Source organism: Diachasmimorpha longicaudata, chromosome 13 (assembly GCF_034640455.1).
Source record: "Diachasmimorpha longicaudata isolate KC_UGA_2023 chromosome 13, iyDiaLong2, whole genome shotgun sequence".
In the NCBI taxonomy this organism is placed as follows: domain Eukaryota; kingdom Metazoa; phylum Arthropoda; class Insecta; order Hymenoptera; family Braconidae; genus Diachasmimorpha; species Diachasmimorpha longicaudata.
Genome location: NC_087237.1, coordinates 6,536,065 through 6,561,548, shown reverse-complemented (window position 1 = coordinate 6,561,548; position 25,484 = coordinate 6,536,065). Strand labels below are relative to the sequence as shown.

The 25,484-nt window shown below is 39.3% G+C and overlaps 4 protein-coding genes across 10 annotated transcripts; 2 read left to right on the top strand and 2 right to left on the bottom strand.

The window, feature by feature from the left end:
• Positions 1–40: 40 nt before the first annotated feature.
• LOC135168818 (uncharacterized) lies at positions 41–4,022 on the top strand. Of its 5 annotated transcripts, XR_010300102.1 has the most exons (5): positions 41–302; positions 370–532; positions 926–3,027; positions 3,186–3,456; positions 3,545–4,022. XR_010300102.1 is itself a non-coding variant. In XM_064133375.1 (4 exons), the coding sequence occupies exons 3-4, from the start codon at positions 963–965 to the stop codon at positions 3,368–3,370; spliced, it is 2,250 nt and encodes a 749-aa protein (XP_063989445.1). In that variant the 5' UTR covers positions 41–245; positions 370–532; positions 926–962; the 3' UTR covers positions 3,371–4,022. The 5 variants fall into 5 exon arrangements, 4 of the variants coding, with proteins under 4 accessions (XP_063989445.1, XP_063989443.1, XP_063989444.1 ...); XM_064133375.1 differs by having other exon boundaries at positions 41–245; positions 3,186–4,022; XM_064133373.1 differs by having other exon boundaries at positions 3,186–4,022.
• A 132-nt stretch (positions 4,023–4,154) lies between these two features.
• Positions 4,155–11,474, bottom strand: LOC135168815 (uncharacterized). Of its 3 annotated transcripts, none has more exons than XM_064133366.1 (4): positions 11,174–11,474; positions 10,629–10,754; positions 10,288–10,513; positions 4,155–10,011 (listed from the first exon to the last, which is right to left on the bottom strand). In XM_064133366.1, the coding sequence occupies exons 3-4, from the start codon at positions 10,402–10,404 to the stop codon at positions 7,651–7,653; spliced, it is 2,478 nt and encodes an 825-aa protein (XP_063989436.1). In that variant the 5' UTR covers positions 10,405–10,513; positions 10,629–10,754; positions 11,174–11,474; the 3' UTR covers positions 4,155–7,650. The 3 variants fall into 3 exon arrangements, with proteins under 3 accessions (XP_063989436.1, XP_063989437.1, XP_063989435.1); XM_064133367.1 differs by having other exon boundaries at positions 10,288–10,503; XM_064133365.1 differs by having other exon boundaries at positions 10,288–10,754.
• A 1,174-nt stretch (positions 11,475–12,648) lies between these two features.
• On the top strand, positions 12,649–15,368 carry Exo84 (Exocyst 84). Its single transcript, XM_064133382.1, has 2 exons — positions 12,649–14,814; positions 15,079–15,368. The coding sequence occupies exons 1-2, from the start codon at positions 12,883–12,885 to the stop codon at positions 15,283–15,285; spliced, it is 2,139 nt and encodes a 712-aa protein (XP_063989452.1). The 5' UTR covers positions 12,649–12,882; the 3' UTR covers positions 15,286–15,368.
• LOC135168871 (sperm-associated antigen 7 homolog) lies at positions 14,860–16,906 on the bottom strand. The gene is made up of 5 exons (XM_064133474.1): positions 16,634–16,906; positions 16,419–16,486; positions 16,246–16,334; positions 15,695–16,032; positions 14,860–15,603 (listed from the first exon to the last, which is right to left on the bottom strand). The coding sequence occupies exons 1-5, from the start codon at positions 16,710–16,712 to the stop codon at positions 15,479–15,481; spliced, it is 699 nt and encodes a 232-aa protein (XP_063989544.1). The 5' UTR covers positions 16,713–16,906; the 3' UTR covers positions 14,860–15,478.
• Positions 16,907–25,484: the final 8,578 nt, after the last annotated feature.

Sequence of the window (25,484 nt, the reverse complement as noted above, 5' to 3'; positions counted from 1 at the left end):
ATGCGCCTTCATGATTGATAATGAATATACGGAATAAGGGATACGTGTGTGGTTGTGTTATGCTACTTACGCCTTTTGGAGTAGCCCGATGCATTACAATTGATCACTATCAGTTTATTATCGGGCGCATCTCAAAATAATTCCATGAGTTGTGAATATTAATATCGGTAGAGCCTGTGTTTACATAATATTTCGTGTGTGCGCGACGTTTTGCTGGCGATTCAATTTCAGGTCGAGGGAAGGAGGTAAATAGGAAAACACATACCCCACATCTTCATCTAAAAATATAAAAAACATAACCTGTAAGTCCAAGTGAATATATGATCATTTTTATGTTTCATCGGCTTAGGATGATTGATTTCATTGCAGATGTTGAAGATTTTCAAATTTCCCCAGTCAACATGATAATTATTGAAGGCACCGTAATGTGGGTTGGGTAGATGTGCAATTGGCGAAAGTACAGCTTGGGAAAAGTTGAATCTAGAATGTCATAATATATTTATAGACAGGCACATTCTCAGTGAGAAACATGGTGAGTTGGTAGTAATTAATGAATTAATTCCTCTCATTAGATTTCATTCATTGATTTGTCAAAAAGTTGTAGGTGAGTTGTTATCATTGCTCATTTAATTTTGAAGAACAGAATTATCAATTTTAGAACGGTATGGAGCGACTTTTTGTCATAATGCAGTTCGGCTCTGTGAATTAATCGTAAACTGTAGACATTTCACAAAAATACAATTCCCTCTAAAAAACTATCTTTTCTATTGAAGTCCATCTTTACGACAATCACAATTCACATACAAGTGCCAATTTTATGACAGTTGAATGTAGCATATATTACCTTCAATTATCTCTTCTTGTCAGCTTCGAAAAGATTAACTGGAAAATGAAAAATGATAGTATAAAATTCCCACCCTCAAAGTAAGGTACTTCGCTAACCTAACGAGGTCAATCAACCGATGGATTCCCAGGTAAACGAGAGATTAACCTCCTCGTCGCTTCCCGAGGTCAGCTCGCCCCCTCATCCCTTGCTCGAGTACAACATCCAAGTCAAGGAGGAGACGTTCAACCTCTTTCACCGAGAGAACACCCCCTCGCCGGCGATGTTGCAGAATAATAACGTCAAGAAGGAGCTGGACGACTACAACCCCAATCTGATTCTGTTGGACCCACCCCCAGAAGGGGATTCAGACGAGGAGACGATAGCCACATTCATAACAGCAGCTGGTCAGCAGCTGGCACTATATGCAGTGGAGGATTCCGACGAGATCTTCGCAGTGGCTGTCTACGATGAGTCCGGGGAGCCTCCGACTGACTTTCAGTTCCTCATGAGGGATGACGTGGAGAAATTGATTGGCGAGGGGGCCGTGAGAACGGTTAAAAAAACATCTCAGTTTAAAAAGCAAATTTACGATATGGAAACAGCCAGATCACCACCCCCAGCTTCTCCTGAGCCACCAGAGGAAGCTCCCATTCTACCGAAGGAGATAATCAGAGAGTTCACACTTCCCCAGAGATATGTGAAGAATGAAACTTCATTCTCCGACGATGAAGACGACAATCTTCTAGAGAGTGATGAAAAAAGCAGTTTGACTTTCGATGAAAACGTCTCGAATCCTGAATTATACGAGAGTTGGCCATCGGACAACGTTTACCTGGTGGTACAGGAAAATTCAATGATTGAAGCTCAGAGAGAGCCTGAGAATAGGCAGAGGACCTCAGTAAAAGAGAAGATCAAGACCAAAGTGACGGAGGAAGTGCAATATATTCTGTCGGACGACCCTCCACCAGACTCCTCAGACCTGACACTAGATGACATCGAGAAGATTCTGAACAAGGATCAGTTGATTACAAGGAAGAGGAATTGTTCAGGCAAAGAATTGAAATCAGAGAGTGGAAATCCAGGGGAGGATGATCTGGACTTCGAGCCTGTCGACAATCAGTTCGTCGAGGAGCATGAGACCAGCCCCCAGGATAGCACCTTCACGAAGTTGAACTCCTCAGAAGTTCTGAGGATAAAACGTCCGAGGAAGCAACAGCTGACGACTGTGAATCGAGCTGATTCAGAGATAATAATTCAACCGGCAATAATGACTGAAGTGGATGAGGAGAACGTGTACGCAAATGGCTGGAAGATCCAGCCGAAGAAGAGGGGACGACGTAAAAAGAAGAAAGACACAAAGATGAAGACGCCGTATATGAGGACCAGGAGGAAGACGAGTAAAGCGAAAAAAAAGAAATACAGGATTGAGGTGATTGATATCGATCTAGAGGACGTTAACAGGGAGATCATAACCCTGGAGGATGGCAAAGAGAAAGGTTCCAGTGACAAGGAGAACGACGTTATCATGGTGGGAGACTCTGAGGACGATGAGGATAAAGAAGAGGACGTGGAGGTGGACGACAGTGATGACAGTGATTACGACGATGGGGCTGAGAGGAGGGGGAGGAGAGGACTCAGAAGGCGATTGCGGGAGATACTAAAGTGCCGGAGGTGCAGGCGGGAGTTCAGGGGGAAGAGGGGACTGGAGATGCACTTGAGGATGTGTTCCAAGGGGGGAAAAGCTCAGGAGACTATTTCGGAGAGGACTAGGAGTGGCACTAGACGTAGTGCTCCCATCAGATCTGCCAGGCTCAAGTCTCTGAATGTGGGGAACAGGGATAAGGACAGGGGAAAAAAGGAGTATAAGTGCAAGATCTGTCATGAGAGGTTTGATGTTGTGGTGGCTCTTGCCAGGCATGTCAAGCTCATGCACTCGTTGAGGAAGAAGATCAATACGTTCAGAAAGGAGGACAAGAAGACGGAAGAGAGGGAGGAGAGGAGCACAAGGAGAGATTTGAGGAAACGGGAGGTCGAGACGAAGGTCGTCACGAAAATGGGGGAGGGATTCAGGAAGGCCAGGAGGGGGAGAATTTGGAGTAACGCTGGGACCAAGAGAATCAATTGCTACCGGTGCAAAAGGTCCTTTCCCAGTCTTGCAGCCATGCTCGCACATTCTCTGCAACATGCCACCAAGAAAATTGGTAAGGACTCATTTTTGTTTGTTCTAGGGACTTTCATTAAAAAAGGAAGATTTGGAACTAATGTAATGGAAGTCGCCAAAGTTGAAATATTTTTTTCGATGGTCTATTTAATTATAATTATTTTAATTATAGAGATTTAGAATTTTTTATTGAATCAGTTTCAGAAAAAATGAAAGTTCAAAGATGTCGAAAGTGCAAAAAAGTCTTCAGATCGAAATATCTATACATTCGCCACTTGCGCAGTCATAGTAGTATTCCAACGTTACGAAGGAGGAAAGCGAGTATCACAAAGGAGTCAGCGAATACAGCGAGTAAAAAACGAGGGAGACCCCAGAAGTCGTGATTGAGAGAGATGAATATACTGTAAAATCATAAGTTGAGATGATTCGTTAGAGAGAGACATTAGAGCTATCAAAAAGTTTACGCGATGTAGGTATGATGTATTTTTGGGAAAGACCAAGGAATCAAATGCAATTTATGGGTGAATTTCTCTTATAATTATTGCTCTGTTCATCAGTTATGTGACAACTTTTTTTCTTGGACCCACCGTCAGAAACATTTTTGCCCCAGCACTGAGTAGGACGGTTCTGTGTACGAGGGGATCTGGATGTACATTGATCCATGTAAAGTTGTATCATTGAGAGCGAAATTTATTCAAAATTTTCGTTAGGATGTATTTGGTAAAATACTTCTTGACGTCGCGAGAATACACTGTTAAAATTTTCATGAGACTGACGAATTTATCTATTTTAGTTAATGATGATTTGTTCATTTTCTTCGATTAAATATATTCATTTCAATATTTTTCAGTTTGAGGAGGTCACTTATTTTTTGTCTGAAGTGGAATTAAGTTCCATTATCAGATTAATCTTTAAATCGTTGAATTCAATTGATGGAAAATTTTAACAGTGTAGTTATTCCGATCATCTGTATATTCTTTAGGCATATGTATATTTATCAATAAAAAATATGATATAGGATATTTTTCAAATAAATGGAGTTTATTCATTTCCAATTTTTGCCTCTGGCGGTCGTTTTTTTAAAAAGAAACTGAATTTTTCAAATTTATGGATTTTTTTAATGCAATATTGTTCAGTCAATGGTGCACTTAACATTAATGTTAATGGTTTGGTCTCAAAAATTTATTTCATTGTCAACATTGCAGTACAAACGTTGTTAGTCAGCTACATGCGCATATATTAAACTTACATTACTCATCCCTTCGTTAATACAATTAAATCAATGAATCATACGAGGCGATCTTACATACTTGTGCTTCACCTTCCTTTATTATACTTATACTAGACTATTTACTTACTTATTTATTTGACAGTTTCATTGTCTAGCCATACTGTTGCATCATTTTTATTTTCTCTTTCATCGCAGCGTAGTTTAGTTCTGGATGGAAATGTATACCTTTTATTTACGATTAATTACTTTTCTCTTTTTACTTTTCATAATTTTTATTCTTTATCGTTATTCATGGAAATGAAATTATTAGTCAGTCACAATTGTTGTGCATCGATACATTTTAATTTGAAGTTTATCAAGTCAAATGGTGGAAGTCAATGTGGAAATTCATTGGCTTTTTTTACAGTCGAAACTGTCACAAAAAAAACAAATTTAGATATTCGGAAATTATCTCCGCAGCAATGGACTCAGGGCAAACATCAAAAGATCTCTTTGGCAACTGATTAAATTCTCTATAGAATAGATTTACCAGAAACACCTCCAAAATATTTTAGTGATCGTTAAGATAAAAAAAAAAATTCTGAACTTTTGCACTTTGCTGATCCTACAGCTCCAGTTCTTGAAATTTCTCTCTCGTTCAACGAATAGCCTGAGTGAATAATTATTTTTTTGAAAAATAAAAATAAAAATAAAAAATTAATCGGAGTCTCAATGATTTCTTCTACTGCATTGATTTTATATACAGAAGCATTTTTTACTCTGTTCGACGAAAAATTCAAAACGATTTATATATTCAAGAGCGTGTGGTTACAATTTCATTTTTCATTCTCTCTATTCCGTGGCTTTACTATATAATTCTGTACATTAGTGCTGTGTAGATTATCAAAATTCCTTCAGTATTACGATTCTGAATTCAACTGCTTGTTTTTTTTTATTTTTATGGATTTGATTAATCCAAATAATCCTGGGCATCGACTGAGTGAATGTTACTGTTCGGTAATTATTTTTTTATTAAAGTGGGAAGATATCAAGAAACATTTCTTCCAGATAATTCCATATTTAACACTTTAATTACGCCAGTCTTTTCAAATAATGCAAATATATCGAAAACAAGTGCTTTGTCCGTGCGAAAATGTCAAGGATCACCATTTTTTAAATATACAAGCCTCTTCAACTTTTCTAGTACGAAAATCACGTGAGTGCAGCATATATCGCTCATTAATTCATCTCAATTCACTGTAATCAGCCTCAAGAAGCGAATCGAACATTGTGATGAAATGTCTTTCTTTTCAATTTTTTAATCTTATTTATTTTATTTTTTTTCTCGTAAACTAGAGATTTACGTATCGATTGGGATTATCTTCTTTCGATGCGATCGAAAGATTACTCTATCGCTGAAAAAATACTCCAAGTGATAAAATGGTTAATGAAGTACTTTTCTTAGTGAACACAAAATGTTTTAATGAATTTTTAATAGTAAAAATAGTACGTACAACATATTCACCTAACTGCGAACTGAATAAATACTGAAGAGAATTATCACGTGTGAAGCAATTCTATTGACATGTCCTGCAGGACTCTGAGAGTTTTTAATATGAAATTTTTGGGATTTTGCTCTGTGGAGAATTCTAAAAGAAAAATTTGGGAGGAAAAATTCTAGAATTTGCGTTTTTGAATTTTTTGGCGGAGAAATCCGATTCTCATCAATAAATCGGTTTACACACAATTGCAGGATAATTATACTTGTTAGTCGACAGACTCAATTGTTAAATAGACGTGGTTGCGGACCATTGAAAGCGAAAATTGAGAGTGACAAAATTCAGGATATTCAAAGAATCAATTTTAACATGGGAAAAAATTCTGAACTCTTGAAAAAAGATAAAAATAGAATTCTATGAGCATTATCCCAATATATATTCATCATTCCGTTACAGAACAATAATTATTATCTCATGCAGCTGCATTCCCCTTGGGAAATTTTCAGGTAAAAAAAAGTCCCCTATAACATGTCTACATGATTTTTTCATGCATGTAATTTAAGACAGGGGCCTCGAACCAATTAATAACCCCACACTTATCAGTAATAAAAATACAATGGGAGTAAATTCACTACTTACGTAATAATTAATTACTTATAATCTTTCCTCTCCTTCTATCCAATAGATTGAAAAATTCTACTGTACAAAAAGTCATTTGCACGTGATAATAATTAATAATTAATAGTCTATGTTCATGAACTTGCGTATGAGCTTGGAACTTTTAGTATTCACATTTTCATTCTCTACGTAACCCTGGTATCCTTCGAGAGTCAGTTCGAGGCCCAATCTTAAATTTTAATGTTAATGACTAGCATGTTCCTTTCATTGCAACAATTAACAACATTATATATATCGATAAACATTTTATAATTCAAATTAATTTTGACAGTGGATCATTAGCATTTATTCCGGATGTTAATAAGTGGTGAAACCTAAAGTTCTTTTCTTTTAACAACCTGTGTTTCTAAACGTCATTCAGAAAAAAATTATGTTCATTAAAATTGTGTTATCACGGTTCACCACTTTTTTTGACCGATTTTTATTGGATTTATAATGTGTCTATTTTCGATTGGTTATCGAAAATAAAAATAATAATATTTCGCGATGAACGATAAATTGAAGGTACCAATTGTAATCGAAAAATAGTAAAATGTAATGAGAAAAGAAATTAAATTATGGAAAGGAAAAGTGTGGCATTTCCTTGTGAACTCAGTCGTTATCAAGGTTATTAAACAATATTAAATAAATAAAAAAATAATAATTTCTTCTAAGAATTTCTTATGAATACGAATTGACTCATTACATTTTACTATCATTCTACACATTGAAAAAAAAAAAACTAGTCATGAAGTGAATGAAACATTAGCTTCATCAACTTGAAAATTGTGCTTGGCTTGGTAAACAAGCATCACAGTCACGATATAAGTTCATTAATTTGAATGATCACACAATGAAGCGCGACTCATGTAGCTTATTTGCAATTTTTAGGCAATAATAGGTGTATCAATGTTGTCTCGCATTCGCATTCATCGTTTGACATTTTCATTCAACGTAAAAAATTGTTAAAAAAGTAAAAGATGTAACAAACGTCAATCAATGACACTTACTAGTAGTTTCACTTATTTCCGCCTGTGCTTTTACGATTTTCAATTCTATATTTTCAGCAATTTTACTTTGGTCGATGGCATGTACATTATTCTCACCTTTACACTTGGTTAATCACTTGTCGATTGGCTGATACCACTGAGAATATGGCCAATTTCAATCATCTATATTTATTACTAATTTTAGTAATTATTTTACTTTCAATCTAGTAAAATTTATGCAGCTGCAGTTCCGAGTGTAATCGCAGGAGCATTGGTTCGTATGGAATAAGTGTTTTGCGATGAAACTCTCACGATAGGCCCTGGGGTGTGAAACAAATCTTCTCCAATTCACCCGTAGAGGAGCTAACTGGTGATTCGGCTCGATCATCCTGCTCAGCCAATTGTTCGCTGTAGTAATGGGGTGTACTTAAGTAGTCGATAAGTCTCCGTGGAAGTGGTAAGGTGGGAATGAGGTCTCTGCGAACCATTTTTAAAATGACAAAACGACAGGTGTGCTGAAGTGACTGGACCTGTTTGAATCTCGACACTGGATGGAGCAGTTGGACTCTCATGGGGCCAAGGACAGGCCGACGATGGAGAAAAAATAAATAGCGACCACTTCTCGAGTGCTCCACTGCGTTCTCAATAAAATCTACTATCGTGTGAGATTTGAATTTTGTGCAACTGCCGAAACTGAAATTACCTTGATCGTGTTCAATCCTCACGTGTCTCACGCAACTGTTCAATCTGAACGACAGTGAAAATATATAATGATCATCACTACTGTCCCTTACGATGAATGACCCATCGGGCTCATTCGACAGGATCTTCTCGGCAGCTTCACCAGACATTGGCCCCCAGTACCAACCATAATCCTTGACCTTCTCGATGCTCGCAGCAAAATCCATACTAGTATCCTCAGGCGGCAGCAGTTCACCCTCTCTCCCAGGGCTGATCTGCTGCACCGATGCCGGAGAATCCCCCTTCTCGCCAATAGACGTCAAGGCGTCCTCCCCTTGCTCTACATGCCCAACGCCTCCATTGCTCCTGGGAAGAGGTGGCAGAGCCCTCTTAAAGAACGGCATCTTCACCTCCCCCACGTCACCTCCACTGTTGTTATTATTAATACCAATACCGAGGGCCTCATTGTCACCCCCTTCCTCCTCCTCAACAATTTCACCCTGTACAATGCTGTTTCTCTTATCACCAAAATTCTCCGGCGATCCCAGCCTCCTAAATCTGAATATATTGCACAACGTCTGCTTCAAGTTCAACGAAAAGTTCCTCTGGCTCTTCTTCATCTTCTCCCTCTCTACCTCTCCCTTTCCACCCTCTTTACCTTCCTCCTTCTTTTTATGTTTATTAACCAATCCACTTTTCTTGTGCTTTCTAGCATTTCCATTGTTGTTGTTATTGTTAATCAGTCCATTTGTGCTTTTATTCGATAGTGGAGTGTCTGTTGATGAATCCGTGTGTGGATTACTGTACCTATTGTTGTTGTTATTGTTATTATTATTGTTGTTATTATTTACACTGAGACCCTTTGGTATGCCGAGATGAATGGGCGTCTGACTGGGCAATTTATCCCTCTTTATTTTATTTTCACTTGAATCACTGGAGCTTGAGTACAGTGTCTCCAAGTATTGTCTGACCTCGTGCAATGTCATGTGAATGGGCTCGCCGATGTTGTTGTGCTGATGACTGGGTGTGCGATGACGTCCTGAAGTTCCAGGAACACTATGACGTTTACCATTTCCACTGTCACTGCAGCAGACCTCAGCTAAGAGCCTCTGGGACTTGATGACATGAGTTATGGCACGTGGTTTACCGCAGTAGTGTCTCGCCTGTTGAATGTGTGCCTCCAGTTCGCTCTGGGAGCTGGCGGACACATTTCTTCTTCGTTTTCGGTGATGTCGGTGGCGTTTTGGACGCTGAGGGGTGCGAAGTTCGTGGAAAGGACGTACAACGTCGATGGGGACAGTGTAAATGTCCGAGTCGAAGGGCACGTTGTACATATCGCTTATCTCGGAAGTTGTCAGGACATCGTGGGACATCGCTGAGGTGATGAAGCTACTGTCGTCGGCTTTGCAGAGGCCAGTGGTATTTATGGAATTGTGAGAGGAGGAGAGACGTGACGAGGCCAGGGAGCACCTCGAGTTGGGACGGTTCAGGGTATTGTAGGGGGTGATTGTTATCGTTGCTGTGCTAGCCTGACGTGACGAGGATGACGGAAGCATTTCAGATGCCCAAAAACGCTGCTTTGGAGCCTGGTGGGGACAGTGAGTGGCTGATGTCTGATGAGGACGAGCCTGGGAAAGACTTAGGTGACTCTCTGGCCAGGAGACACGACATGCCAGGGCTAGTGCCTGGGAGATCACCTGGTGAATCAGGGAGTCCGCTAATTCGTCTATCCAGGGGAGAATTTTCACTTTTCCCAGACGGTAATGCAGAACCAGGGGTGGGTTTGAGGTTACGGAGTCTGGCGGGGAGGGACTGTCTTGGAATTCGGGCGGTGGCTTTATTGCCACGTCCTCCACGGACAGCTTCGGATCCAGGTCCGCCCAGCCTGGTCCTTTCTTCAGGGTATTGAAGTTCTGGTGGCACATGCCGTCCGAGTAGTCGAACGAGTCTTGGGAGAGGGACTTTGACTCGATGTCACTCTCCTGCATCTGTTGAAATTTATCGAGGTGATGGAGTTTAAACTTTTCCACGGTCAATACGATATATGTTGAATACTCAAATAAATGTCCTTGAAATGTCAAGGAAAGAGATTCAAAAGGCGGCTCGATAAAAAAAAATTCTATGAATGACCTTTGGATGTTCTGTCAAGTCTCATTGTTTCTTTTTTCATTCATTTTTTACTCGATTTAAATTAGCAGCTGTATCAAATCATCTCGACGATAAATCACCTGTAAAAAAACTACAAGAAATCATTTTGATTTTACCTCAATAGCAAGTTGTGCTCTGACAGAATCACTGGATATAGATCCCCCAAGTCCACTGCTGCCAATATCACTGAGAGGTCCAGTGGCACTAAGTGAACACGATGGTGGAGAATCCATTGTCCACCAAAAACCTCAATGTCGATCGCTATCCTCGATTCTACGAGTTGAATCCTCTCAAGAGATTATCAACAGATTCTGAACGCTCTACATTATCACCTAAAAATCTCTAATTCACGTCATTAGCACGAACTCCACGCATCCCTTCTCCGTATCATTATCAATGTCAACAAACAGTCACAAGTGGATCAAATCCTGTCACTATTATCATCACAATTACTCACTTGCGAATAACAATTACGAGGAAAGGATGACAAATAGTGAGTGATAACAACAGCATCATCCGCAGCATAGAGCATCATGATTACTGTCAAATAATCGTTTTCTAGTTCCTCCCTCACTAAGCAATCCTGAAAAAAGCCAAAAAAGTGTCAAAAAATGTTTTCCAACAAAAGTTTCCGACGAGTTTCCCAGTTTTTAATAGAATTGCCACAAAAATTGACTAAAAAACGCAATTGCCAGTAATGTTCACTCCACAACTGCCAATTCCAAGCTTCAATCACCAAACATCATTATCATCATGACCACTACCAACTCCACGTCCTCCTGATTGTCAAAGAATCCCATAAACCCTCCCCAATGCATAAAATAACCACCCTCAGATCTCAATCTCTCCCCCTCCCCCTTCCAACACGTAATTTTGCAAATCTTCGCCTCCGAGCGCCAACGATAATTCCCCAATTACACAAAATAGCAATCCAATATCTCTGAGTCACTCTAAACCCCAAAATCACCGGTGAAGAGGATAAGAATTCTGAGTCCCACGTACCTCAGCCGCAATCTGCCATTAGAATTCTTCCAGAAGAGAACGACACATGCACGCCCATGCCCTTCACAAAAAACCGGGGCAAGACAGTGCGTAGAGGGGCCGGTGGGGAGCACTTGGTTTGGTTATACTCGTTAATTATCACCACCAGTACATAATACCACAAATTTGACAATTTTACAGCCAAGAAATCGGCACAAATTCACCCAATTGATGCAACAATATCAAAGATAAATTGTTAATTGCTGATGTAATAGTGGTAAGTAATGGTAAGTAACGTAAGAATTTCCCCCGACGTAGGGTTTTTGCGCCACCCCCCCGCCCCCCAGGGGCAGACTGATGTTTTCCGAATGGTTGGTATATCGTCGCAATTGTGGAGTACATAGTAAATACGCTGCGCGTATTTATCCCGAGCAGGTACTCGTAACGAAAGCGAATGTATATATATATTTTTCTCAACCTTTTATCATGTACAATGCAAACACGTATTTTTGACTTCGATGAAGAATCGTCTGTGATCGATACTTCTTCGATTCGACGGCCTTCCCCGGCAAGGGGGAGGGGGGAGGTTAGGGCGGATTTATCTCGAGAGGAGAGACATTTCATTCAAGGGGAGAATGTCCTGGGATTACGGCTGTTCGGCGGCATCGAGTAACGTACCACGTCGCCGCAAATCAATATTAAAAAGACAACACACGATGGACCAACTCATTTCACCTTCGGTAGAAGAGGGATGCCATGGAGTCACTGGCGTACCGAGATTTGTGGAACTTTCTTCGGAGAAAAATGGACGGCGATACCGGAGACAACAGGAGAGGTGGAAATTTTGTATGATTTATTCATTAATTTATTAATTCATTATGGAACGAGACATGGAAACAGCTGGGTTGGTTAGGTTATTGAGGATTTTTGAAGGCGCAAAAAATGTCGACGACCTGAGCTTTGGGGACGAGGTTTCCTTTTCAATGCGGTTCCGTGATTAGAAATGAAAGAAAGGATGCGTTTTCACTTGCAATTTGTGCAATAGATGACGGGGCGAGGAGTGGGAGAGGATGGTGAAAGGAAAACGTAAGAAATTGCGAAGAACGACTGTCGATTCGCTGTGAAGTAATTTTTTTTACTTTTCAAGAAATTTCCGGGAAATGTTCCAATAATTGAGGGACAAAAATTGAAGGAAAATACAAATTCAATAGTTATTCTTTAGCCTTTTCAGTCCTCTTGTCTGCCCAAAAGATCAGAAGTTGCACTTCCTGGTTAGAAACCATCTCATAGCTATTCATTTCTATTAGAAATAAATTTCATAATTAAGGATTCTCCCAAATCTACTATGATCTCGGTTTTCTTCAAAAGTCGAATGTCAAATGACAATCTGACACAAAACAATAATTGAATTTCTGTCATCTCCTACAATTTTCGCGGCTTTGCGCGCGCATACTGACAGTATATACAATAGCTCATGCGTACATATATATTACCCACCGTTGTTGGCCTTTTATACAGCAGGAAGCTCTCATTCTCGAGAAATTATTGCAAAACAATTATACACTTATCCCCCATTTTTTATTCATCTGAAATTACAATAATAAACAAAATAATGCGCTTCGTGGTGTGAAATATGAAAAATGGTGGCAGTTCCAGTGTGGGTAGTGTAGTGACAGTCATAACCTGACTGACATATCTTTCATTTTGGATACCAATTAAAAATCGTCAAAATGACCGATTCATTAGCCAGAAGTTTTGCTTCTGAAGAGTTCAATCCTGACAAATTTGTCAAAGAACTCAGTGCTCAGTGTGTGGGGGCTGATGAGCTTCGCAAGCAACGAGCAAGGATCCAGGAATTAGCTGATGACACGTCAGCCCAGCTCAAGCGAAATGTCTACCAGAATTACATGCAGTTTATCGAGACTGCCAAGGAGATATCCCATCTCGAGAGTGAGATGTACCAGTTGTCGCAGCTTCTTGGGGAGCAGAGATCCCTCCTGAGCACCGTGGGCTCCAGTAGAACCACTGGACCAATTTTCGATGAGGCTCTGGAGTCCCAGCAGGTGAATGACAACGACAACACTCACATGTCAAAGGAGGAAGAACAGAAACAGAAGCTTGTGCAACTTCTGGAGAACGTTGAGGGTGCGATGAGCCTAGTGGAGACCCCAGGACGGATCTGCCTCCATGAGGGCTCCCTCCTAGAGCTTGATCCCCTTGATGGCACACCTCTGAAGCGAATCCACGCGTATCTTTTCAATGATGTCCTCATGATCGCCTCGTGGCTAGCGACAGGAGGTCGTCGAGGACCCCCTCGGTACAAGATGCAAGCTGTCTACAATCTTCAGAGTCTTGCGATCGTCAACGTTCGAGATCTGGGTTCTGTTAAACTTGCCTTCAAGCTCCTCGCCTTTCCTGACACTCGTGTCTTTCAGTGTCCCACTGCCACCAGCAAGAAGGAGTGGCTGGACAAATGTGAACAGACTAAACGAGCTCGTTTGAATCAGGAGAACGCACAACCATCAGACTCTAATGCACAAGAACCCCCTAAGGACTCTACGATAGTCCCTTCGAGATCACTCTCTTTGGACTCTAATACTCCTATGGACGATGGGGATGAGTCTGAGAGCCTCGAGCCTCTCCCGGAGTGGCTTCTTGAGGTTACTGAAGATCTGGACTCTTGCATGGCTCAACGACATTTTGAAGAAGCTTATGCTCTCTTGGAAAAAGCGAAAAATTACCTCAAGGATGCACAGCAAACACTTAGCTTGACCGACATCAAGACTAAAGTGGAAGATCGTGGAGGTCGTCTAGTGGATATTCTCACTCGCGAACTAGAACTGAGCGCTGAAGCAAAATCCTTACAAGGAGGGGGCCTCAGATCTGCTCGTCGTGCAGTGAGACTCCTAATCCAACTGGATAGGAGTGCTCAAGCCTGTCAGCTCTACCTCCAGCTCTGCAATGCTGCCTTAAAAGCCAGACTGAAGCGTGTGAAACGAGAGGGGGCAACGACCCCCTACGTCAAGCAGCTCAGTGCAATAGCATTCAGTAACATCGTGGAAATGGCGAGGGAATTTCTCAAACTCTTCCCAGAGTCCACCAACTGCACATCAAGCCTCGTCGTCTGGTGCAGTCAGGAGGTCAAACATTTGACTTCGCACTTGATTAAACAACTGTTCATTCCACAAGTAATTCTCGGGACTCTGGTGGAGTGCATTGGGACTATGAGGGCCCACTGTGATCAGCTGACTCAGCTGGGCATGGATCTGAGGTATCAGCTGGACGGACAGCTGAGGATTCCCCTGGTCAGAGCTTTACAAGACGCTGGTGAGAAGTACCTCGATGCTGTCAAAGTTAGGGCTGGCGAGGATACCTGGAGACCTTCGAATCTTCAGAATCCCCAAAATCTTCATAAACTGATGACTGAGCTTTACGATCAGGGTATTCCTGTTCCCAAGGGGTGTCTCACTGGCGACTGTTGGATATCACTGACCAGCAACACCATCGCCTTTGCCAGATTGTACGTGGGATTATTGGAGGATTGCCTCAGTGTTGCCACTCCAGAGTTGATTTATACTATTGATAATGTTCTTGCTCTGGTCATGAAGGCTCAGGTGCAACATCTGGTTGCTTCGTTAAATAATATTAACTTGAAGCAGGAGGTAATTCTTTTGGAAAAATTTTTTGTTTTGTATAAAAAAGGTAAATTTGCCGTTTTTGATTTTGTTTATTGGTTCACAACGTAGATAGCTGTCGCTTTGCTCAATTAGTAAAATATACCACATTGAATTTTTTAAATTAAAATTTTTATTAATTATCTAGATTTTCTTTTCATGCTTTTCCACAAGAACAATGAAAAGTGTTTTTAGTTTATTTTTGTCATTTACGGTTGATTATCTAGTAATTTTGTGGTACACGTTTCACAGAGAAAATTAGTCCAGGACAACGCAGTTTATGTTCGTGATATTATTATCGAACGGGGTTTGGAGCTCTACAAGAGTACAACAGGGAAGGAATTTAGCAAATTTATCGAACTTAAACAACAGATCGTATTCGATCCAGTTCCTGCTAGTAAGCCGAAGCCAGCGCCGAGGACTTCAGTTCAAAAATATTCAGCTACCGAATACTTGTGATTATTCAATCGATCATCACCATTGACTACTTAAAAATTGTAACATACTTGTAAATATATTGAACAATGAAATTATTCAATTAATTAATTACGATTATTTATAATCTCGGAGGGAAATATTCCAACTACTTGATTTATATGTACAGTTCATTCATTATTCTCGAAAAATAAGTGACAAGTAATCTGACCAGATTTTAGTCAGCCTCTTCCTTCGTTTCCGTCTGGAACTGATTCTCAGCTTCGATTCTTCTCCTCTTTGCTCTGATGTCAGCCAGAGTCTGCTCTATACTTCGCTGGTCTTTTTTGTTCTCACTGGGGACTGCAAAAAAAGGAAAACATTTTTTTTGCTTTTCCTGCAGAAATATTGGGGAATAAAAAATCATTAGGATGAGACGATCGTTTCAATTTACCAAAGCCGTAGCTACTGCTTGATTCAGTCTTTCTCGCAGCCTCAAGTGCTGATTCCTTTCCAATCAAATGTTCATATTTGTCTTTGTAATTGGAATTTGGTACGAAATTGTCCTTTCGTTTGCGACTTTTTGCGTATTCAGCATCCTCCTTGGCTTGTCGTTCTCTGTCTATCTGTAATTGCTTGGCAATTTCGTCGTTCCATTCCTCACCTCTGCGGAGTGCGTTCAGTTGGTCTTCTGAGGGGGCATGTTCTCTTTTAAAAAGCATGATGTGCCTGTCGATACCCTCCTCACCGAAGGAGTACGCCCACACACTAGCAACTTCAGCAACATCATGTCTGGAAGATAACAACGTAGCTCTCATTACTCGTACTGTTATTCATATATTTTTAACTCTTTACGTAGACACTTAATTGGTCGTGGTTTCCACCTCAAGCATTACCAGTAGTAAATGGCCATTCTATACCAATTTATTTTTGGCATATAGATTTGGAATTCTTTTCAAGCAGTTGACAAATGATTTCACCTATAATTGTAGACATTTCACTTACACAATTGTACGGTAAACCTTTTCCATTGGAGCAAATTTATACTCCTTGAGATTCTCATCCTTTAGAAATTTATTAATCTTGTGTTCAACCTGCAAAGGAGCAATTATGATTGAAGATACAATTGGTCATGAGAAAGGATAATAAAGGCGTTTATTAAATGTGCAAATGTGGACCTGTTCACGGAATTTCTTCAACCTATCGGCCTCTGCTTTCTGGCGTTTCTCGTGTTCCTCGCGTTGCTCTAATTTCATATAATAAAAAAATATTTATTATTAACGAGGCTCAACAACGACTTTTTAATTTTTTTTGCTGTATTTCAATGCATAACCCTCAAAAAAATTATGCGGAAGGGCTCAGTTCCCCGTAAAGCCTAAGACAATTAACTCACTTTTTATCAACGCCTTTTGCTTGTCACTGACAGTGGGAGGTTTATCCATGGAATTAAGTATAGAACCGAGTAAATCCATGATTTTTACAGTTGAAAATTACTGGAATATCGATTGTAATCCGATGCAAGTATGAGACAAGTGTCAAAATTGGCAAGCGATCTGATGAATTCACTTGAAAAACATTTGCTACCCTGCACGTGCCCCCCTTCGCACGGCTTTGGGGAATTATTTCCGTTAGATCCAGATTATCACCATCTGTGAATCCTCAGGGTGAAACACGACATCACCAGGAGACATCCCCTGCCCCAAGAATTATTATTATCGTGAGCTGCTTAGTACACTCGTTTATCGCGCCTTGGTAATCCAAGTGGCGCTTACCTACCGAGCGGCCATATCTAGTACCACCGTCCGCCATGACAGTACGCAGTGTTAGCCGGCGTTTTGGAGGGCTCGTAGCCTTTCCGCTTGAATCGAAGGAAATCTTCGACTATTTGTCCAATATAATTAATATAAATGTGCAGTGAAAGTATCTTTTAAACCGTGCAGTGATAGTGACAGTGATAGTGAAATGAAATTGGCCTTTTTCACAGCAAAAACGTGAGTACGTACATTCATAACAACAATGGCCGTTTGTTCGCGGTTTTTACCGATTTTGGGGGGGGGACTATGTGACGCCGTGATGGCATATTTTGCTTGAAATAGTCGTTTATGGAGCAAATAACCTGTAAAGAATATAGCAACTCTCGAGTTTATCCCTCTATGGCACATTTATTTGCATTTTTATAATTTTTACAACAAATTGCGTCATGTGTATCGCCTCGGGTTTCCCATTCGAAGGCTATGGGCGATGAGGTCGACGATGTAAACATCTCCAGTGCGTGAATAAAGGCGCGATGGGGACTGTTTACTTTCTAACACAGGAGCTATTTTACTTACCACAACGGAGATGCTGTATTTCATGTTTTGGTTGGGAACATTGTAGGCTTTAGAATGATTCCATAAAATATTTCGGCGGAAATAATAATTTCTTTGGGAAAGAACCCTTTATCCCTTTATTGAATAGTGATTGGCATCCTCATGGTGTTATATATTATATATTATATATGAGGATGTGAATTTTTAATGTTTGATGAATCCATGAGTCTTAGCATCTCCAGAGATTATTCCAATCGGGCTTTTCTGTCCAAAATTGATGCAAAACCACGAAATCATAGTAAATAGCTGTATCGAAGTCATAATAACACCCCTTAAGCCTCCAATACTCCTCTCTCCGCGTATTATCTTCGATCGTCGAATGAAGGTGTGTCGGTACGGGAGCTTTATAGATCCCGACATGTTCCAAACTGTGAAGAAAAAAGTTGATGAAAAAAATCAAAAGAAAATAAATAAAAACACCCGATAAAAGAGGCTGTGCAGACGTGAACGGGGTAATTGGGACCGAAAGGCAAATATGCAATTACTATATTTTGCTTGGGCAAATATTATAATAACGATGAGGGGATGAAGAGGCAGTGGGGTTAACTAGTGGGCGTATTCATATCGGGCGTGCGATCAACGACGGCTCAGGCGCCTTCATTGGCATTAAAACCACCACTCGCTTAAACTTCTCTCTTTTCCACGTTCGATGGAACAAAAAATAATGGACCCTTTGCTCTTCAATACGGCCCACACTTCCTTCCTCTCTTTACTCTTTATTGAGGTATTTTCACACCCACTCGGTTCATGAAGTCATAATCTAATTTACAGGCGGTGCGAGAAAATTTTTTTGGGTAATTTTTGGGCTCTTTAAATGGTACTTTATTTATTTGGGGCTTGGGGGTAAATTATTCAAGCAAGTCAGTACGTCATCTGCGAGCAATGAGGTGCTGCATCTAGCTGTTTTCTGATTACAAAAATAAACAGTCGAGTGATCTCATTAATCTTGGAAATACGCTTGATTGCATATTCACAACTTCCTCTGAGTTCTTACAAGTTTCGTCCTGTCAAACCTCTCATAAATTTTCTCTTCCTTCGCCGCATATAAAATTGATTCATAATGCTGGCAGTCTTAAGTATTCGTGGCAAAGGAGATACTTTTTAAAAAATATCACATATATAGCACATATTGTAGACTGTTTGGGTTTCCGTATTTCCGGAAGATTGTCGGTTGATTTGCGCTACGCATAATTCGTTAATAATTGGGCATTGGTTCCGCAAGTTTTGGCAAGTGAGCAAAGAGAGAAACAGAGAGGACTCCCTCACGCTGACCAACTGGAGCCCCAGGTGTGTGCACGGGGAAGCGTGGCGGACGCGTGCTTATCCCCACCTCATCATACCCACTGCACACGTTCCTGTTTTTTTTTTTAATCATATTTTTTTTTCACTGCTTTCCCGTCATACTTGGTAATCGTGTCTGGCTGAGTTTTCAGTGGGTCAGTGACGAGTGACAGGAAATTGTTGTCCCGAATAAAGAGAGGGATCGTGGTCCGTCGAAGTTGCGAAGAAGGAGTCGATTCCATTGCAGTTCTCTTTTACAAAATTGATGAAATTAGTACAAGGCAACTCTCGTAGGAGATGAGGAATGAAAAATGATTTGTTTTCTACTGAATCCCATTCTCGTTGGAACACCCACGCGTCAATTCGACTGTAGAGAAGTAAAAAGAAAGTAGGAAGGGCTGAAATATATCTGAAAATCAGGAATTCGAGCTTGCATTTGCCATCAGAAAGGTGGTGTTTAAGTTCCTCTGAAAATAATGCAATTATCAAATTAAACCTGGCACCCCCACTTGCGTCTCCAATACGAGAGTTCCTCCAATTTCGATATTTTTACTTTTATTTTCGACTCAACTCTTACGCAAAATGCCTGGAATTTAATTGGATAATTACCAAGTATAGACGAGCCAAAGGGGTCAACTGGTCAGACACTCGACGGGCACGTGAGATTTTCGTTGAAAAATTCGCGATCGAAAGAAATAAAAGTATAAAAAAAATGAAATATTTGGAGCAGATGAGAAGAACTGAAATAGACTGAATGCACTAGGCCAAACATTTGATATTTGTCTGGCCTAAAAAGCCTGTGGTTCATTTTTTTTTCCAAATATATAAATGGCCACGTGAGTCGGTGATTCCTTTAATTGGCCAAATCAAAACACAATGGAACGATATTAAAAGGCAAAATATTTTCAACCAACAATACAGCGGCTTTTCAATTCTTCTCGTTTCACTAAAATATTGGACAAAACAATTCAAATACGAGAAACTCTATAACGAGGCTTCTAACCAGTACCGCAATAGGGGGCGAACCGCAAAAGTAGCAATTTTTTTTTCTTCCAAAAGATGCCGATGCCTAACCAGGAATCCCATTTAGAAAAAAAAAGAAGCATCTTCCGCCGCCTTGTCGGCGTGACTAAAAACCCACAGGGTTCGGGCTTAATCAATGAACAAGTGGGGAAATAAAATAAGATACTTTTTCACGGATAATTGCAGTATTTTCGATTTTTCGTTAACGAATGAAAATAATGCAATAGCAAGCAGAAAATTACATTTATCAGGTACAATAAATGATGGATTATTATTAGAGGGGGGCGGATATTTTTTAAATTAATTATTAATAACAGTAATTTATAGTTAGCTAAACAAATTCACTTAAATTGAACTCGTGTAGCCATTTCTTTTGGTAAATCATTTATTTGTTCGAAATTTCGTTGAAAACTATCTCACTCAATTTAATAACATAGAATACAATATAAATGAATTCTTTTTATTAATTCTTCAGCATTGTTCTGAATGGATAATCAAAATCATTAATTTTTTTCTCACTTTCCATTTTCCGAATATCATCAATTTTTCGTAAATTAATATTCAATCGGTCATTCTCACTTTTCAGTCTTTATTGACCGCACAATCGTTTTTTTTGTAATCCTCCACACCGCAGCGTTAGTCGCGCCAGAGGGTGCCGTACCATTGTCTCCATTTCAATTCAATACCCATTTTTTTTTTATTTCATAAAAACCGGCATTTCATCTGAAAGATTGGTCCTCATTGTTTTTTAAAATTTTTTTTCCTCGCTGAGGCGACTGTGACGAGACGCAGAAAAGTGGAGGAAAATTGTGCCCAATGATCAAAGATACCTTTCCGAATTTTCAAAGGACTCCCTTTCACTCGAAATAGAAAATCCGGTGGAATGTTGGGGTTTGTCCGCCTAGGAGCCTATTAAATTGCTATTTATGAAATGACTTCCTGCAGCATCTTTGTGACTTCCGTCCATAAAACAAAACAGACCTGTGGCCTGTGTAATTCATTTTTCAATTATACCCCTAAATTTATCTGGCAAATTACACAGTTTCCTGAATTTTCACTTTTCTTTCTCTCACTGGTTCGACAATTGACCCATGATAAATCGATTTGTCTGAGGATATTTCCGTTTCCCACGTGAAAAAGAACTTGAAATATTTCGAATGAAATCAGAAGTTTAAAAGTATTTCCGGACCATTAAGGAGGATTTTTGTTTAATCGTCATTTTTTCGGGGGCTGAAAATTATTTTACTTGAAATTAAAAAAATAAATGTGGAATTCTATTGCACGTCTTTACAAATTGACGAATGGCTCCCGTCAGTGAACTTCCGTAACGCATCAGAGATTGAAAAATCGAGATGAAAAAAACTGAATTTTAATTACCGAAAATCCCCACCCACGATATTTGTCAGTCTGAAGTATATGGGAAAGGTGAGAAAGTCTCAGGGATTTTTCTCACCCGATAGCCACCCAAAAAGTCAATGAAAAAGGGGCTCTGTAGGAGTGAACGAGGTAAAAGAGGGTGGAGACGGACAGAGTCTTGGGAGGATGGGAGAAATGCCTTTGGACCAGAGAGAGAGAGTGAGAGGGCAAAGAGGTGAAACGATGCGACTCCGTGGGAAGCATGTGAAGACGATGCGAAAGATGCAGTTTAAAACTTTCATGGGATATCTCGTGTTGCCGCTTTTACGTCTCTCTTTCTCACTCCCTCACTCTCGTTCATTCGTGAATCTAAGGGTACCGTGTCTGCTGAATTTTATTTCTCGGCTCTTTCGCACTCGGGGTAAATTCCCTACTCTTGATGCTCTCGGTTTTGTATATCGGTAACTAGAGATGACAGGAATGAGGTATTTTACAGAAAATTAGGCAATAGGTGCGGCTCATTCTCCACATATTATAATTATTGATTCATTGATCTTTATAGTCTTCAAGAATTTGGTGAAAATTTATAATTTTTCCTTTTTTCTAATTAAAAAAAAAAATACGTTTGTTCGTGTAAAACTCAACCTTATTATTTGAATCATTAGAAAAATATTATCGTCGACGGACCTAATCGTAGGAAACCTTCTGTCCTCACTAATGATTCAAAAAAAAAATCCTCTAATTTTGAGTATTTTCCTTCTCCGGCAATTTGTGAAGCGAAAATCTTTAAGTATCCCCTGGACAGTCTCTCAACGTCAATGGTTATAATCCCACCCAGAGGAGTAGGTCACAGTCACGGTTTCAGTGATTTTTTAAGGTCCCTCGGGTGTTAAAACAAAACGCCGAATTAACGCTTTTCAAAAAGTCGACTCACCTTTTTTTTTCGGCTTCTCATCAGCTGTAATCAGGTATTTTTTTTTTACACGACTTTGGAGACGGTTAGACTAGGGGAGAACGAATTCTCTCGGCCAAACATATGCTAATCCGCCTGGTTAAATTGTCTCTTAATAACGAAATATGTTGACAAGTTATGAGACTGCCTCTGCACAGGTGTTGAAGCTCTCAAGGGGGATGTGACAGCTAAATAGAGTTAATAGTAATCTGATCCTCTTCACTTTTATCATCGAGATGATTTTTTTCTGAAATGCAAATTTTTAATAGAGACAGTAAAGCCGACAAACTTTGAATCCTCTCGTCCGATTGTTACGCCAAATCAGTCAGAAGATTCATTAACTCAATTGTTGGGTTTTTTTTTGTAGACATTTATTTCTCAATAATAGAATAGGGGTTGCTTTCAACTGAGGATCGATTCGTCAAATATTTACCATTTCTATGTACTTTTGTTAATAATAATTCAGGACAATTTGTTTATTTCAACAAAGTTTTTTCCAATATTTTTTATTGGTTAAAATTTGAAAGAATGTCTAGTCTAAAAATTACGGGGCCCTTTATTTCTATGGGAGAGTTAGTCATCTCAAGTACGTCGCTCAAAAAAAAAAAGAAAATAAACAAAATCCCAAAGGACCTGATTAATCCTCACGACACTTCACTAATCGGCAAACTATCCCTGAAGTACCCTCCAATCGTTCACAGATTTGATTCAGCCTGTGTGTACACACACTGAAGTCCCCTATATTGTCTCAGCTATTCTGTTCAGCCCGAGTGCCACTTGTAATGAATAATTTGAATGACACTCGAGATCGGTACTCCGGTGCCAGTGTAAATATCCTTGTTTTGAGGGAGGGGGAGGCTTAAAGGATTCGATGAAAATTTTATTAGTGACCGAGGGGGTGAGGAGTATGAATAAAACAACAAAAATCCCGTCATCATTAATTATTACAATAAAAATTTTCCAAGTTTCCTAATCAATTGATTGATACCGTTTTCAATAAAAATTTTAATACTATTCTTCAAATAATTTTTTCAATTGCTGATTTACTTTTCTCTTCAATTCAAAATTTAATTGGAGGTGAATTCTGGATTGAATGGAACCGTCGGTAACTCATTGTAATTTAACAGGTATACCCTGTCCTTATTCATCCCCCCCCCCGCCCCTCCCTCCTCCCCGCCACTTTGGCCCGGGGTTCCGTGCATTCTTCGCACGTATTTAAAAGCATTTAAGGGGTAAGCCCCCTCGAGCTCTTGAAGTGGACCTCTCCTCTGGCACACGGCCTACATCATGGCCGAGATCCGTCTTCTCTTCTTTTTATATGATTTTTTTTTCCCTCCAACATCTCACCACAATGCGCACCCCCACTCTTTTATTTCCCCCCTTTTTTTCTTGCGTATTATTTGTTGGTGAAATAACACGCTGTCAGTCTTGGCTGGATATGCTAAATATACGCTATAGTTGAATGAGAGGAAGCAAAAATTGATCTGAACACTCTCACCCCCTCCCCGCCCTCCTCATCCATACCCAACTGGGTTCAAGTGTTATGGCTTTGCATTGGTATTAGAATTGAGTTTCGAATTCTGATACATCATTTCAATAATAATTTTTATTCACCATTTTTTTTGACATGCCCGGAAATTTGATTAATTTACGATAACAATGTTGCAGGTGTGTGGAGTTGGATAAACACAGGAGTGATGCCGCATAATTCGTCCTTTTTTCGTCAGCTGTTGTTGCAGTCAAAGGTAGGAATTTATATTATTACTGTTGTTGTAATTTTTATTTTATCATATGCAACATTACATTACACTACTTTTCAACTTTATTGTAATGTTCACTATGGTTCGTAGTAGTAGCAGTAGTAGTAGTATTAGCAACAGTTATATATTTGACATTACAAACAGTAATTAATTTATGATAAACATGGCGTTAAGTTGCTTAAAAGCAATGCGTACCGTTTCCGAATTGATTTACATCAAATTATTTCAACCATGAGGAATTTTTTGATTTACCTTTGCGTGAGCCTACAAATGAAAGCTCGCAATTAATCTCTGACACGTGTCCGTAATATTTACACAGTGTCACAAGCCTCCTCGAGTATGCATTGAGTGGGTTCGTAAAATCCACTGGGAAATTGGGGTTCATGAGCTTTTCAAAACATTTTCAAAATTAATTTCAACCCGTAAAAATATCCACTTACCCCTGTACAATAATATTTATGCAATAATATACCGACGATACTGGAGGCAATTAATCCACTACCAACGACTTCCGCTTAGAAATAATTTAGATCTCATCTTCAGTTCTTCGAAGTTGAAATTTCGAAAAAAATATATATAGTGGAATAGAAGAAATTAGAGAAGCGTGCAAAAAGAAAAAAAATGCGAATCCGCCCAAGTCACAAGGTCACGAGGTTAACAATCAAATTATTAAGCAGACATCAGTTCAATCATCAATTTTGAATCGCCTTAAATTTTTTTTTATCCACTGGATGAGAATGTTTAATTAAAATTGAATATTCATTGAATTGACGATTATATTTATAATCGAAGAATTCTCCCATGACATTTGAAATTATTTACTGAATAATGAGCTAAAGATTATTAAGTATCAATAATCAATAACTTTTTTAAAATTAAATTTCTCATAATATTGCGCGAAATATTATACCGCGACGGGATTAAGACCGGTAAACAGCGAAAAGTTTAAATAAATGATTGAATAAAAAAAAATGATAATAGAGTTTTTGGATGAGGGCTGTACTATATTCTCATTAAGATTTAGCGCTGGACGAATTGGCTGATCAAACAACTTTACGGGCAAGGACCGATCGAATCCATTGTTGAACCACATAATTAAAGGGGACCATAATGACGGGATCATCTCCTCTTTCCGCTAAAAAAGCACTTTCATATTTATACCTAGATTATCGTATTAACTTAATTGCTTTATTAGATTAGATTTCGTATAAATTGAGAAACCTGAGGCTACGATGTTCGCACAACATAAAATAAATCATAGCTAATATTGTCTATATAGTCGTGGTCATCGCGGTTCCGTCAATTCTCTGGCTGAAATTATTTCGTTTGAATATCGGAAGATAAAATTCTCTGGTGCTTTCGGCTCTATATATTTCAATTTCCTGGTCATTCCAATTATTTATTGAAAAAAATGTTATTTCAAATTATTTAAAATTATTTCAAGTTTTGGGGTTTGACGTTGACGCGATAGATTTTAATAATTTAAATGCTGAGCTGGAGTAT